Source organism: Meleagris gallopavo, chromosome 5 (genome assembly GCF_905368555.1).
Source record: "Meleagris gallopavo chromosome 5, MGAL_WU_HG_1.1, whole genome shotgun sequence".
Taxonomy (NCBI): Eukaryota; Metazoa; Chordata; class Aves; order Galliformes; family Phasianidae; genus Meleagris; species Meleagris gallopavo.
Genome location: NC_139408.1, coordinates 11,047,673 through 11,063,821, shown reverse-complemented (window position 1 = coordinate 11,063,821; position 16,149 = coordinate 11,047,673). Strand labels below are relative to the sequence as shown.

The window sequence follows — 16,149 nt, the reverse complement described above, 5'->3', positions numbered from 1 at the left end:
TGCTTGTATGCTAAAGTTTTACTCTTTTCTTTCCCCCCTTCCCAGCCTTGCTTCTGATCTGACTCTCACACGTCAGGGTCCCAATCCACCTTTTTCTGAAAACTATCACACTTTGCCAAAGAATACCAGGCAGCCTTCAGGGAGCTCACCGCCACCGAGTCGCAATTTGCCGAGTGACTACAAGTATGCACAAGATCGTGTTAGCCACCTGAAGATGTCCCAGGAGGAAAGGAAAGCAAATAAGGATGGAACTGTTTGGCAGCTTTATGAGTGGCAGCAGAGACAGCAATTTAAGCATGGCAGCCCCACTGCCCCGCTTTATGTAGGCTCTTCGGATTTTATTGATCGGGGTAAGTCAAAAAGTTCATTGGATGTTCCACGATCAATATCTGTTCCACCTTCTCCATCTGATATTCCTCCACCTGGACCTCCAAAAAGCTTTCTCCCGAGGAGACCACACACTCCTGCAGAAAGGCTTACGGTTAAACCATCTGACGAGAGACAGACTGTAGACAGTCCTTTCACTGGATCACCTAGGAAGATTCGAAGTAATGCTCTAAAGGTTTGTATGCAGCATAACAATAATTTCAAGCTGTTTTACATGTAGTGTCATATATAGATTGTTTAATTTAGTAATTTTTGTTGCATCCTGCCTGAAAGATCTTGCAAGCTGTGAGAGTTAACACAATGGGTAATTTTCTCCTAAAACTCATATCTTTGTGGTTATCTCAGATTCGTGTGTGTGTGTGTGTGTGTGTGTGTATGTGTGTGTGTGTGTGTGTTTGGAAAGGCAAATTAGTGACTCATCATACTGACTTGGAATATTTTCATTCAAAACGTGGGAGGTGTGTATATATAAAATATATACAAATTATAGTGTTTCAATGAATAGTGTGGAGAACAATGTAAAAGACAGCAGGATGAACACATCTTTGATTTATACTTATGGCTGTGGCTTTAAGTGTTTGCCATTCTACTTTCTCTTAACCTTTTGCTTGTATACTTGGTCGTATAGCTAATCCAGTTTGTAGTTACAGCTGAAAGCATCATTATTTTTTTTTTTCATGCGTTTGACAGTTCATATGCTTTGCAGAGTTGGTAGCTCTGGACTAACTACAATCAGGTAGAATTGGTCTTAAACTTTAACCTTCTGCAGAATTTAAGTGTGGTTGACTGTAGGCATTTTTTAACCTCTTCTCCAGAGATGACAGAGGCTTTTTCACCCAGTATTTTGTGTGGCTCTACTTTTCTGAGGAAACTAGGGAAATTAAGGATTGAATCAATGTAGAACTTGCTTGTCGTGGTAGGACTTACAATGGAATAAGTGGAAATAAAAGCCTCTGCATTCAGCCAATTCTTTAACCTCAAACATGAGCTCTGCTGGGGAAAGTATTTGCCAAGAAAGAGTCTTGTACATTCACAAACTCAGCGTGAGTTCAGGACTGAATTTCAGTTATGTGCCAACTTCATCATGCACAGCAGATTTTTCCTAGTATATGCTGTGTAGCTGTCAGATGTCTTTCAGCATCTCTGGATTTATAATTCTGAGTTGGGAAATGAAGCAGTTTGGTGATGTGCAGCACTGAAAATTATAAACTCTTGTTATATCAGACATTAGTTTCTCTACATTGAAATTGAAGCAGTATTACATCCTCTATGAGGGAATGTTTAGTAGTCTCTTTCCTTCCTGTGTGGTGTAGCTGCATAAATTTTACTCATAAAACTCTTTTTATGTCACATTGATTTTTATATGAAGCCATATATGAAAACAAAATTTTCACTGCCAAATTTCTCTGCAGAGGTTTCTTGAGGAAAAATGTTTGTGTTCTTGTATGTAAGCACACAGCATCATTTTACATTTAAATGTATCTGTCTACAGAAGTTTGTGATACTCCCCCTCAATGGAACACTTTAATTCCACCCACCAAAAAACAAAACAAAACAAAAAACCACCAACAAAAAAACAACAGAACAAAACAGCATTCAGTGAGATTCAGACAGGAATAAAAATAAATTGTCAGACATTTGGTCTGCCTTTAAGACAGCCATAAAAGCTTAGCATTAAGGGAAAGATGGAGGAACGGATTTGAAATGGGTACTTACAGCATAAGCAGAAAGAGACAGAAGAAATCACTTAATACAACCTGGTATTAATGGACCTCTTGCCACAAGGTGTCACTCCTGTCAGTGGCTTAGCAGTGGAGAACTGTTCCATAGCTAAAGGAGGACACTCACAGTTGTTACTGTATGGTGTACGAGCCTGCTATTTAAAGGTGTTAAGCCAAGCAGATTTTCTCTGGAAGACATTACGTGTGTGTGCGTGTGAAATTTTGAGTGTTTTTTTGACTTGGTGAAGACAGCTTTGCACATGCTTCTGAAGCTGCTTGTGCTGCCAGAATCCACTGCCCTGTCCAGCATCACAGGTTCTACATTTGTTGTATTTGTTCATTTATACGTTCTGCATAATTACTGGAGGATCTGGCTGGCCCATGATCTAAGCATGGCTTGGATTCGAACAGAAAATTTATAGCAGAGGTGCATATCTTCAGGATGCTCCCTCAAGTACAGCATACATCTCACTTGAGACTATGCTTATATTTCTGCCTGGGGCTTCTTACAGAGCTCAACTCACATTGATCGACGCTCGATGCCAGCTATGGGCTACATGACCCATACTGTGAGCGCACCAAGTTTGCATGGCAAGTCGGTAAGTTGAAGGAGCAATTTCTCTGCCTTTCGTGTCATCGTTGTGTTGTAGTTAAGTTTTAAAATCCTGCTCGTTCCTAGTTGTTTTTTTTTCATTAATTAAAACATAAATAACTTGAATGTGAAACTTGAACTTAAGCAGTGTGTAGGAATAATAAAGCCTGTAGGGATTTTGCTCTTATTTCCGTGTGAACAGGAGTGAGCTATTATTACAGGATTCAACTTCTACTATGTTTATTTGACCAAATGCAGAGTTAATGAAATAATTGCTTAACCATGTCAAGTAACTGCTTTCTGGGCACTGAGGTGAAAAACATAATTACAGTTACTCTTCCTGAAGACTGCTAATTTCCTCTTTACAATGTGTCTAAATACCTGCAGCCTGAAGAGCTAACATTGCTTCTCATTCGATTAAGGAGACATCAGGCTAAGTTGGCTAGTATACGAAATTACACAATCGCACAATTACTGCAGCACTTGCCAACTAATTCCACCTATCAGGTCAGCTGCTGCTTGGTTCATCTGTACCGTATGACATTTTGTGACTCTGCAAACGCTTCGTCAGTGGCATGCTTGGGTCTGTGCTTCCTTGCCCATTCTCTGGTATTCTGCAATGCCCAGATCATTTGCAGTTTTTCTTTGCTATTCTTGCTGTCAGAAATAAGCATTTGAATCTACACAGTACCAGTGCATATGTTTCAAAGTGTTATGTATACTTCCTTTTTGTACTATTTCTGAAAATGCTGCGTTTTCAGAAATGTGTGTTACAAGATTAGATATGCTCATTCTACAACAACACCATTTCTTTGTGCTGCTTTCATGGTGAGATTGGCTCCCTGTACCACATGCTGCCTCACCTGCAAGTTAAAATGCATCAGCCAGTTTGTACCTTCATATGATCTTGTAACTATCAGTTCTGCAGGTGAACATTAGCTCACAAGCATTCGTGGGCACCTTAAACCATGAACGGTGCTCTTGATTGCATTGATGTACAAAACTTCAATGTGGGATGAAACGAATGTATTTGAAGAGCACGTTGGTTTATATTAGAGCCTCAAAAATAGGAATAAAACATGGTGACTCTTTTTGTAATTGGTGAAGACTTTATACTGGCCTAAAATTCAAGGCGTTTTTTTAATTTGGAAAAGTTTACTTTTCTTACCTCACCTACAGAACAATTGCACTAAGGTGGTCTATAATAATAGGGACTTCTCCTTAAAAATGGGCATACTTTCAAGTCAAATCCTCTGGCAGATTCAAAAGGTACTTTGACAATAATTTAGGTGATGGTCTCTAAAGAAATGTAAGTGTAGTGTGTTGATTTCACTACAGCAAGGGTTTTCTTTCCTTTTTTAAATACACAGTCTTGTTGGCACAAGCTTGAGAAAGGTTTAGTTGTACTTTTCTTTTAGTCTGATTTCTAGTGAACTCAGAATAGGAAATTGTCAGAATTTCAGCAAGAACTGTAGTAGGAATTTTGGTTTCTTACCAAGTCCATCTGTAGCAGTTAAGTTTTACTTCATTATGTATCACAAATACCTCTTAGGAAACAGAAGTAACTTTCAAATGACGTCTGTGTATGCTTTTCTTGAAATGATCCTAAGGAAGATACTACTAGTTGAATGTACCTATTTGACTAAGCTGACAACAGTTGGGGTGAGCCACTGAAAAGGAGGGATCAAGTTGAATGCTATCACTTAAAGTGAAATGGATTCTCCAATCATGAGTGAGATCTTAGTATTTTATTCATGAAGCTTACTTCTTGCCTTTCTTAAATGAAGTGCTTATCTTAAAATGTATGTGAAACCAGATCAAAAAGTGTTCTAATGATTTCTATATACAGGCTTCTATTTATATGTGACATTCAGTTAGTTAGAAGACTTCTCCCAGAGATATATTATGCTGGAGGACAACTCCATAATCTTTTCAATGAAGGGATAGCTAGCAGAAATTGGTCTTGAAAAAAATACATGAAAATGTATTGTTTGTGTAGTTGTGTATCCTATTAGCATTAGTATTCTATTAGTCTGTTCAAAGAGTGGACATGAGGTAGTAATGATCTCAGGAAATATTTTGCCCATTTTTTCAGCTGTAAATAGCAATATGCTGGTGGAGCAAATGTGCTTTTGATGTTCTTCCTACTCTGTCATTTTGTTTACTTTTTCATCATTTTCTTTGTATATACAATCTATTTTGAAGTTACTTTTTCAAACCTTCAAATGTATTTTATTTTTTTTCTATGTACTTACCCGAAGGCTGATGACACTTATATCCAGTTGAAAAAGGATTTGGAGTATTTAGATCTGAAGGTAAGCTTCCATAAAAGTTTACTTCCATTATTTTATAACCTAGCTGTCTTTGTGTGCCATCTTTACACCTACAGGTTTTGGAATAATTTTTCTTTCAGAGACTGAAACTCTGTGTCTTTTGCTATCGCTGTGCTTAAAATAGTGTGTGCTTATAGTAGTAGCTATAGAGCAGACATGGAAACTGAAAAAAATGTTGATACTTTGATTTCTAGTTAGAATTTGCATCACGAGTACTTCAGATGGGTGGTATTTTGTGGATTTAAAATAAATAAGATTACAAACTGCTTCAAAATGTTTTTGCTGTTGCTTTAGAGCCAATATGAAGTCAGCTCCTCTAAGTTAAGAGAGAAGTCATTTCAATTCAGCTTTTTCTCTTTAAATCTACACAAGCTGACTTTTCTCCTGTTTTTATAATAGGCTATATTTATAATGCATTTTTTGTGAAAATGTGGTGATTAATTGGAAGCTTTTGTCGTTTTCATGTTCTGATGGCTAAGAGATCTATATATCAGACCTATATATTCATTCATGCATACATACAATTTGCCCATGTAATAATAGGTGATATTTCCTAAAGATAAAATAAAAATATAATATGGTGTTCAGCATCAGAATATCTGTCTAAATGAAATTACTTCTGTATCTGATACATCTGATAGTTGACAATTTGAAAGTTCTTGATACCAGGTATTTGAAGGAAAAAAATCAAACTGCATAATCAGTGATTTTGCTTAATAAAGCAATCTACCTCATTCTATGCTGTGTAGCATGTCTTACCATATTCAAATCATATGGTGTTTCTGAAAATAAAGGTGAAGTTTGACACCCTATTATCCTTGTTTATTTGTCTGTAGTTATCACTGATGCCAAGAGGCTTTGCCTATGTGCCACTAATCAGCTGCCGGGATCACTAGTATGGCAACTTCAATTTCATCTGCTGCTTGCATGATTGAATATACAACCAAATATATCAATGGAAAATATTAGCAATCCAGATATATATATTGCATCATATTTGCGGTCTATGTAGATGATCACATATATAAGCTGTTATAGTCATGAACGTACAAATGTAAAATCAGTTGGATGTGTTTCACTTCAGGCCTTGTTCTTGATGTGTTCTTGGCTGTGCCAAATGTAACTGCATCCCAAGCCTTTGGCTGAGTTTTGTGACATTTCAATTTAGGAGGTCCTACAATTTGACAGGTCATGAATAAGTACAGTATTCTGTCCATCCTAAAGCAATGACTTTCACTGTTACAAGTGATATATATATATAAAGGTTAGGTGCTTAGAGAAATTAATAGGATGGGTTGTTAACTTTTTAGTGGATTCCCTCCAGATTGATTTGTTGCAGCCAAGGTATGAAGAGCTGCTTGGCCCTGAGAGCTCCCCTTGTGCCTACCAAAATTAGCCAGAAAAAAAAATGTACGGGGGCAACCTGATCTTTCTGCAAGAAGAAACGTAATATTACTTTGAGTTTCCTTCTGACAAATTTTGCCAGTCAGTGTCAAGTGAGGTTCCATAAGAATGATATAATTTTTGAAGGTGACTGTTTCTTTCTCAGCTATTTTCATGCTCAAAAGAATAACCTTCTTTTGCTGATGATCTGAAAATGTAAAATTTAGATCAGGGTGCTGAGAGATTAAAATGATCTTGTGAAATTTGAGTAGGTGTCTGTGTTCTTACTGCATTTGTGCGTTGCCACTAAGCATAAATTATTGAATTCACAGTATGAGGAAAGTTAGTGTATCAATGAAACAAAGCAAATTACAAATGGATAATGGTGGAATATTGTGAATTCATGATTAGTATACAGGGTGCCTTTCATTGAAGACACTGAAGGCTTAGATATAATACCCTTTATTTCAAACATCAATTTTGACTTCACTGGCCTTTGAGTTGGATCTACTCTGATGAAACAATTTCAAATAGGATTAAAAAATTTAGAGCTGAAGCCAAACGTTTTTACTTCATTATCTCTGAAGATATTTCTTCCTAGATATTTTGAGATATAACTTTTCAACATGGAATAGCGATTAAACATTTAATTAACTACATAATTCCTGCCACAGTATTAAAACAGGTGGCAATAACTCCTTGCAAGGCATTTAGTAATTTGTCATAAGTCAGATGTTTTGTCCCCAGAGAAACCTCAGTCTTATCCTACTTTACTGATCTATTTTTGATTATTTAAAAGCTGAAAAATATTGTCTTAGAAATATTTTGATGTTAATACTATGATGGTATTGTTCAGCATTACAGTGCTTTGTCATAAGAGTGGTATAAGTGAAATAAATATGCTTTACAAATATTAATCAATGTCAGGATTTTTCTCCTGCATGCAAACTAGTTCTGACATTAAAAGAAATGCCAGGGTCTTCTATCCTTTTTCACTTACAAAACAAAGGTACGTAGGACATGACAGAGATGTTGTATCTCTATGCTATAACACAACCATGCTTTTCCTGCACATGGATTTCCACGCGTGTGTTATGGCTTTTTTAAAATCCCTTAAATGAAGGTGGAAAGGTGTGACCCTGTATAAGAAGAGCAGAAATAGTGAGTGAAAAATTCTTTCCCCACAAATCTCTGAGATGATGCTGCAAACAAAGGTGGAACACAATCAGGGAAAGATTTTTCCCCTTTCCAAGACAATGAAATAAGTTTCAATCAGGCTAAAGAAGTTGTGGATGGCGGTTGCACTTTCAGGAATGTCTGTAAACTATTTGGGAGACTTGCACAAAACATGAATGAATATGGCCTGCTCAAGTGCAAAGTTTGTGCTTCTAAGTATATGCTGTGCAACCATTCTAAGCCAATCTGGGTCCCCCTCCAGTTGTTCAGGACTGGTGCTGCTTCATTCTTCTGCAGCCACGCATGAAGCCATTTTGTTTGTACTGCTGTTGGAAGAGGTTGCTGGTACAAGGTTGTGCCACGCAGGTATCTAAGGAAATGCTGCACGGCAGGTATTTGTTATGGGAGTAATGGTAAGTGTGAGTGCGGTTCTGATGGCTTCCTTCACAAAGGGTTTGACTACGTCTCTCCAGTTATCAGCATAGAGCTCGTGTTACAAGAGTTGTTACGCTCTTTGTGACAGAAAATGTCTTGCCATTATCCCTGGCACTTGTTAAACTGTGACTGTGTTGTGTGTTGGTATGTGTGCTTTGCGAAAGTAAAAAAACACAAAAGTCTTATGGTTGGATGAATGATCTACTGAAAATGATAACATTGATAGGTATCTAACTATAGTTCCGTAATGGGAAAATATATAGATTCTAAACCTTGAGGATATGTGTGAAAGAAGAAGTTGCTGCTGCTCATGGAGTTTTGTATGCTAAGGTTTTGTTTCTTCAGTCTTTACATCTATAACAAGCTATTGTTCAAACTTGTGTTTAAAACAGATAGAAAATAATGGACCTCTGATCAACATGATTTACAAAGTGCTGAAGAACTCAGCACAGGGGTTACTTTCCAGTATACATGTAAGATTGCTTGCATCCAAAATGCGTTCATCCCATTGCTTTTTAAAGTAGCAGTCAATGTGTACGTATTCTGGCTTTTGCAGGTGTCTTATAGCAAACAGTAGAACTTCCTGTAAGATTATTTTTTGTTTTCTTTTTCTTCTTTGTTCCCCCACTGCCTTTTGGAGTCTGTATGTGAAGTTATGGCTGACCTCAGTGTTTGGTTTCATTTTGTCAATCATGAAAATGATTGTGTCAAGCAGCAAGACTGATATGTAATTTGGAAAGTGTGAAAGCATGCTGAATCTTCATTATGTTCTCATACTGCTTGAAAATCAACAAAATCTGTATAGCTGTGATTATCTAATTTTAAGTCTTCAGAATTGGTAGACTGTGTTTTTGTGTTAACTTCGTTGCTTTGAAAAAGGCTTTTGCATTCTATCAGTTTGCGGGTAATAAAATTATTATTTGTTATTACTTGGACACGTTGACATTTCTTCCTATATGTAATTATTTCTTACTATTATGCATAGGACCTAGCACTTGAACAATTCCATTTAGTACCTTTGGAAGACAGGATTTTTCTTAAACGTATTTACTGTTGAAAATATTTAAAAACCAAAACATAACTTTTGAGAGACAGTGAAATGCTTTTTGATTTTGGAGTGGGGAAGTAATAAATGTGTAACTTTCTCCATGTGAAATCCCACAATAAGTATGTCAATGGAGCCTGCAGTCAAAGGGGAGGAGATATTAAACATCAATAGTTATTGTAATCCTGTCTTAAATGTAGTTTATCTGAAAATAACTCATATAGCGAAATGAAAAAGGAAGTTGTATCAAAGATTGATTTCCACTTGCAGTAAAAAATAATTACTTTAAGAAATCAAGTGTGATCCCATTAAGTTAATTAGGAAGTTGTGTTGCTTAAGTCTGCAGACTTAAGCCAGTCAGAAAATATTAAACTGTTTCTCTCCCACTAAAAAAAGTAAAACAAAGAAAACCACACCAACCAAAAGCGCAACAACAAAAACTAATATCCCTACCATTTCAAACAACAAAAAATAACTTTACCACTTATGTTATTCAATACAATAATTAGGTGATCTTTTCTTATATTCTTGCGTGTATCTGAGCACTGTACTTCTCAGTACCAGGTGTTTCTTTGGTAAGGTAGTATTTGATTTAATGGATCTTTACTTATTCAATTAGAATACTTTTAATTGGTATTCTAACTGAGTTAGGCTTTTAAAATTGTACAATTCATGAGCCGTACTATGTGACCATTCTCTTAGCTTTGTTTATTCATCAAAAATGTCAAACATAAACACTGGAAGTAATAAACTTTTCTACAGAGGTAGACATGCCTTCATCTTAGGCTTGCTGGAAGGTAGGAAGTGTGTATAGTACAGCCTGGATTAATTTAAAAACTAAGTTACGTGAGGAGGTAATCTCGTGAGAAATGGAATATGGAAACAGTGATTTATGGAATGAGAAATTAGAAATATTATAATCATATCAAAATAGATCAATGACATTTAAATTTCACCCTGCAGTTTTATAGCAGTCTGTCTTTAATAAAATTCGCCCTGTGGTATGGAAGAGACCGTCCTTTGTAGAATGAAATAGATGCCAGGAAGGTATATTTCAGTCATCGATTAATGCTGCTATCTTGCAGTTGAACGTTCTAAAAGAACTATTTAAGTCCCCACGGGCTCAAGAAAGTTATTAAAAGCAAAGAGATAAAACTGTTAGGTTTTGCAGGAACAGGACATTTGTAACCACAGACAAATGGGATTATGCTATTTTGTACTGTTTTAAGCTACTCCAAGAATAATTAAACAGCACAGTATTACTGATAATCTTTTCTGATTACATTTTTGAGAAGTGCGCATTTAAGAGACTTGTATCCAAAATTTTATTTCTTTTTCATCTTCGTTGTTAGATTTACATATTTAACAAAGCTTTTGTTCTTATGCCTGAAACCTGGTTTTAGTTTGGAACAAATTTCTCAGATCTTTCAAACTGTTCCTCGCAGGTGTCGGGACGTGACACGCTAAAAGAGCGAAGTACGAAACCCGTCAAGGTTGCAGAAAGTGATATCGATGTAAGTATCAGCCACCACTTCAGAAACTCTGGTTGTGTTCTGGCCATTTGTTGGTACTGTTAATTGGTTGCATTTATTATTCTCTTTGGGATAAAGTATTGTTAGTGGAGACTTTTCTTCTTAAAAATCTCATGTTACATACGGCAATATGGTTTTATTTTCAGGTCAAGCTGAGCGTTTTCTGTGAGCAGGACAGAATTCTACAGGACTTGGAGGACAAAATAAGAGCTCTTAAGGAAAATAAAGTAAGAGTAAAGAGATCTTAATAAAATTAAAAATACTTATATGGAATTATAAATAAAATCAAATTACTAGATGCTGCTTGCTTTATGATAGTTTTCTTTGAAAATGCACATCATCTATTATGTGGAAAGTATTTTTTTTTTTATGGTAAGATTGAGTGCCAACTTTTAGAAAATGTTTTTGAAGATAAGTGTTTTAAAACCATATACAGTTAATCTGGCACTGTTCACAAATCAGGGTGTATACACAGTTCTGTGTGGTTTTGCTTAATGTCTTATGATTCATGTAGTGGGAGGCAGTCATGTTTCATTCGTAGCTCTTCCCACGCGTGCAAGCACTGTTTGCACAAACAGCAGCACGCTGTGTGTGGTAGTGAGATTCCCATTTGTAGTCATTTGGGAGCTATGCTGGTTTATAGATTGTTTTGAGCATTGTTCTGAGGTTTGTGACTGAAATGCTGGAATACTTCTGGGCAAGTTTGTACTTGGAACCCTCCTACTTCCCTCCATGCCATATCGATTCATTGTTTGAACAGTAAACAATACCAGAAGTGTCTCCTAGTCTTCCCTTGCATGTGTTTATGTGCTTCCCTCACAATGAGCTATAGCTGTCAAGGAGTCTAAGGCCAGGCAGTTCAGAAAAAAATGCATTCTGAAATGGAAGTGCCATCCAAGTAGATCCTTCAGAGAGCTGTTGTGCAGAAATGCTTCACTGTTACTTCTGACTGAATGCATCAGGCCTACTTAGTGTTTAGGTAGTGTTTTAATCCCTCACGTGGCTGCTTTAACTATAGCAATGAGTGAGAAGTTGTCTATAAATAAGCTGTTAATACTGCGGTGCGCTAGAGCTATCACAATTCTGTGCTGCTTAAGGAGATTCTTCTAAAATTGTAAATTACAGTTTTGCACAGACTATAAATAGAAAAATTCTCACTGATTTGTATTTTCCACACAATTTAAACAGATGCTATAGAAAATATTAGAAAATTTTAAGTGATTAAGGCTCCTGCAGCGTTTCATTCATTTACATCTTAGTCTCCACAGTACTGGGCCAATCCTAACATAGTGGCTTAGAGGGAACACTGGAAGTGAAGAATACAGCTTTTACATTCACAAAGATAAATTTGTTTATTAAGTTTGCCATCAATGCTGTAAGCTTACTGTTGTCTGCTCTTCTGTTCTGTATCTCTTCTTAGGATCAGCTGGAGTCTGTTTTGGAGGTGTTACACAGGCAGATGGAACAGTACAAAGACCAACCACAGCATGCGGAAAAAATTTCCTACCAGCAAAGACTTTTGCAAGAAGATCTTATACATATTCGGGCTGAAATATCCAAAGTTTCAACGGTATGTATTTCAGGTTGTTTTCAGAAAACAGTAGTTAAGATACCAATTAGAGGAAAACTGTATTTTTTTAAAAAAAAACCTACTGTGAACTGATTTTGTTAAAGTGCAAGATACGAAATCTGACAAAAAGAGTATATGAGCGACCTCTACAGCTTTCCTCTTCAATGCACTCCCTTAGAAGCTTAGAATTTCATTTAATAGTTTTGTCTGTTATATATAGGGCTTAAATTGCAAATCTTTCAGCTAATCCTTTTCGCAGTGCAAGTATAAATATGAATCTATGATATTTTTCCAGGGGAAAAGGCATGGGTCTGTTTGTATTTCAGTCAAAATTTACCATTACTATTACAACTTAATATTCAAATGCAATTTAATGTTGCATTTTTGTTAAATAAAAATATTTGTAAGAATTGGCAATGAAAGAATAATATAAACCTGGGTATTGTGTGCTCACTGTATTAATCTTATCTCTCAATAAAAACAGGGTCTGCTCTTCACAAAATTGCTTGAACACCTTTTCTGTAGTAAGATCTGAATATTAAGATGTCAGTAGTAATTAAATGTATATATACAATGTTTTCTGCCTGCAGAAAATACAAGTGGTCTGTGAAAGCTCTTCACGTTTAATCTGCCAAGTAGCAAGTCATTGTGAGAATAGCTGCACTGGCCCAGTCCAAGGTTTCTTCTCATGCAGTATTAGGGCTTCAGCAGTGGGCATAAGGATGTGTTTTGGGAAGAGTAAGGTCAGGAGATGGGCAGTATTTTCTGTGATAATCAATCCAGCTTCTATTTTCTGATTCAAAAAAAAAAAAAAAAAATCAAAAATCCTGAGACCATTATTTTGTCTGTTTAGTAATCCTCAGTATATCTAATTTCCAAGTCCACTTCTCTGTTCAATTCTGTGAACCTTTTGCATCTAAAACATAATTTGAGAAAGTACTGCATAGATCTGTTCCCCATTGGGTGGACAGCCACTCTGTTGTTTGTTTTGAGCCTGACTCACACTTGTTTCATGTGATAGACCCTTGTTCGAGTATGAGGGTGGGGAACTACCAGTCACTATCCAATCTGTCAGTGCATCTCATGGTTTTGTAGGCCTCCAGTATTTCTTCAGCTCAACTCCTCAGTTATCTCTTTTCCAAACTTCAGAGGAAAAGAAACCTACTCCATCACTCTTTACACTGACTTGAATTTTCACAGTTCTGGGTGAGAAAGCATCCTGTGGTGTCATGGGTGCTGGAAATAATCTAACATAAAAGTGATTGGATAGCTTTATTTTCCAGGTGTCTGCTTGTTTATTTGCTTACAATGACATTGAAACATTGTAATCAGAACTTTAAAACTTTAAACTTCGTGTCTTAAAATATCATTTCTGGTTCAGGTGCCTGTTTGAATTTTATTTGTGAACTTGTTTGAAGTAGAGTGAGAAGGTAGAAAGGAAGTAGAATTTGCTTCCTTCATAGCATAGTAGAGTCAGTTAAACAGGTAAACAGCAGTTTTATGCTTAAGAAATGGTTTTGTGTCTGTAAGCTAGCAAGAATTTCTTAACTAGGGATTCTTGATGTAGTCTTGCAATCAATAAAGCATTTTGAAGTGTATCTTCAAGTTTCTATATGTGTGTATATATATGTGTAAAATACAGGCTACAGAACACTTTTGCTTCTCTTAATAAAGGCAAAAATCCATCTTAACAACACTCAATTGCTCAATTAGAGAATTGATAGCGATATCCTGTTTCATTGTAATTGTGCTAGAGTATTATCTTTGTTATTAGGAAATGGAAAATGCCTGGAAAGAATATCTGAAACTAGAAAAGGACGTGAGCCAGCTGAAAAAAGCCTTACAGGAACAAATGAATAGTTCATTGGTATCTCAGGTGAGTCTGCTTCCAGACATTGGTTTACTTGTGAGAAAATTATCTCTGAACTTGAAAGCTATCATAAGAGAGATGTTCTGTAACTTTTGCATTGTATTCAGCTGTCACATCTTAGTTTGCAGAGTTCCGAAATCTTAACAGCATTGCTGTGCAGTAACTAGCTATCTTCTGGATGTCTAATAGTTTCTTATAAGATTTCTATGCAAATTTGTCATTATTTTATTATGTTTTCATTACATGCTGACATCTTGACATTGATAACGTATTTAATTTATAAGACTATGCAGGACTTCTTAGTCATACATTTATTTGATCTGACATTGTTGGATTCTTTACCCATTTTTAAGAACATCAGTTTTGGCTTGTTATTGTCATTACTTGCTCTTTGTCATGTCTTCTCTTTATGGAAGATTTATCTCTGCAGATCATTTTGTGAAGTGGAATAAGTGTTTAACAGCATCTCAGTTTTAAATCAATTATTCAGTTTTGAATCTTACAAAGAAGCTTTGTTTGAAGCTGAGCTATTCTGTTTGCTAAACTGGATGTGGCATATAAGATTAATTCTGCATACCTGCTTATAACTGATGATTTTATTCTTAGGACCAGGAATACACTCCAGGTTATTTTTTCCATGTCTGTGCACAACAGCTGAATTTTAAAAGACAAAACATAAGAAACAAAACCAATGTGTTTAATTGGCTGAAACCTTAGCATACTTTTCCAAGTATTTTGGATCAAAAAACTCAACATTTTTAACTTACGTATTTGCAAAAAACATCAGATCAGAGGCAAGTTAGTATATCTGTTTTCACTATTAATGGATAAACTTTTATCAGAACAAGAGGTGTAAAACCTTCTTAGATGTTTCAATCTTCAGATTCCATTTTCAGCCACTTCTAAATTTGGTGTTTTTGGTGTGTGTGTGTGTGGTCAATTTCTAGAGCCAGAATCTCATTTATTTGAGCTCAGCTGTAGAATACATTCCTCCAAAACATCGCAGAGGTATTTTAGAATAAAAATCAGGTCTGTATGAAGTTCAGTTGATTAACAAAGGGGATGTTCCAGTCTAGACAGAATGTATTTGAATAAAATACTTTAATAAACAGTTTTCAGTTGTGTATTGAACTTTTGCCTAAAATACTGTTGCAAGTGATTTATTAGTACACGTAGATGGGCAGATGGTTTACACAGAACAAATGTTAATTTAGTTTAATTAGCATCTCATACCAAGTGTATGCGTAAACATACCTCTGCACAGTGTTTCATGTGTGCATACTGATACATATATGTGTGTATATATATATGTGTGTGTGTATGTATATATACACACACATACACAATCACACACATAAATATACATACACGTTTCTGAATATCTGTTTTGGAGATATGAAGGGGAACTGATTTTCCCAGAAAGTAGTGAATGTTCTCAAAATCATATTCCTTTAAAGACGTTTCATTAAAAGTATCCACAATCATTATAGTCTTTAGATTGCTACCTAGCTGTGTATAGGCTCAAGATTATTTATCTAGCATTTTGCAAAAGCATTAGGTAAATACACACTGTACTGAAAAAACTATACGTTTTTCATTAAATATTACTAAAATTCCATAAAATGGTGCATGTTGCTATAGAAAACTAATATTGCTTATATATAGCATTGACAGATTAAAAACTAAATGGTTCAAACTACTTGCTCAAAGTAAATCTTAATTTTAAGAGTATACCTTCGTTGTCTTTCGTTTAAGAGTCCCCCAATCAGGTATGCTGAAATTAATGTAAAAGTGTTTTTTTTTTTTAAGTGATAACCTGTCATTAAATGTTTCTGCTCTAGTTTTATAAATCATTCTAAATTATGTTTCTATGTGAAGGAATTTAGAGAAACCGACGCATCTCTCCAAACTAACTTTTCACGCTTGCCCATAAAGTACTTTTATACCCTTTGGTAAACAGCAATCCTGACTTTTGTAATTCAAAAATAAATTAATCTCTTTGTATTTTAGATCTACTCCTTTTTTTTTGGTTTAAAATGTTCTCTTTGCGTCGAGATTTAAGTAATGGGAAGAAATAATATTAAAAGACCTTTGTTTTGTATATA

The 16,149-nt window shown here is 35.6% G+C and overlaps 1 protein-coding gene across 13 annotated transcripts in view; it reads left to right on the top strand.

Annotated features, from left to right (window-relative positions):
• Positions 1 to 16,149, top strand: part of PLEKHA7 (pleckstrin homology domain containing A7) — a 139,079-nt gene that overhangs the window by 104,778 nt on the left and 18,152 nt on the right. For 11 of the 13 annotated variants that reach the window (XM_085224227.1, XM_085224222.1, XM_085224223.1 and 8 more), the window contains 7 exons: positions 46 to 562; positions 2,621 to 2,707; positions 4,962 to 5,015; positions 10,518 to 10,586; positions 10,751 to 10,831; positions 12,025 to 12,174; positions 13,949 to 14,050. In XM_085224227.1, coding sequence (XP_085080353.1) covers positions 46 to 562; positions 2,621 to 2,707; positions 4,962 to 5,015; positions 10,518 to 10,586; positions 10,751 to 10,831; positions 12,025 to 12,174; positions 13,949 to 14,050 — 1,060 coding nt within the window. Of the gene's footprint in view, positions 1 to 45; positions 563 to 2,620; positions 2,708 to 3,087; positions 3,208 to 4,961; positions 5,016 to 10,517; positions 10,587 to 10,750; positions 10,832 to 12,024; positions 12,175 to 13,948; positions 14,051 to 16,149 lie in introns of all 13 variants that reach the window. The other 2 variants (XM_085224233.1, XM_085224226.1) reach the window with 2 other exon arrangements.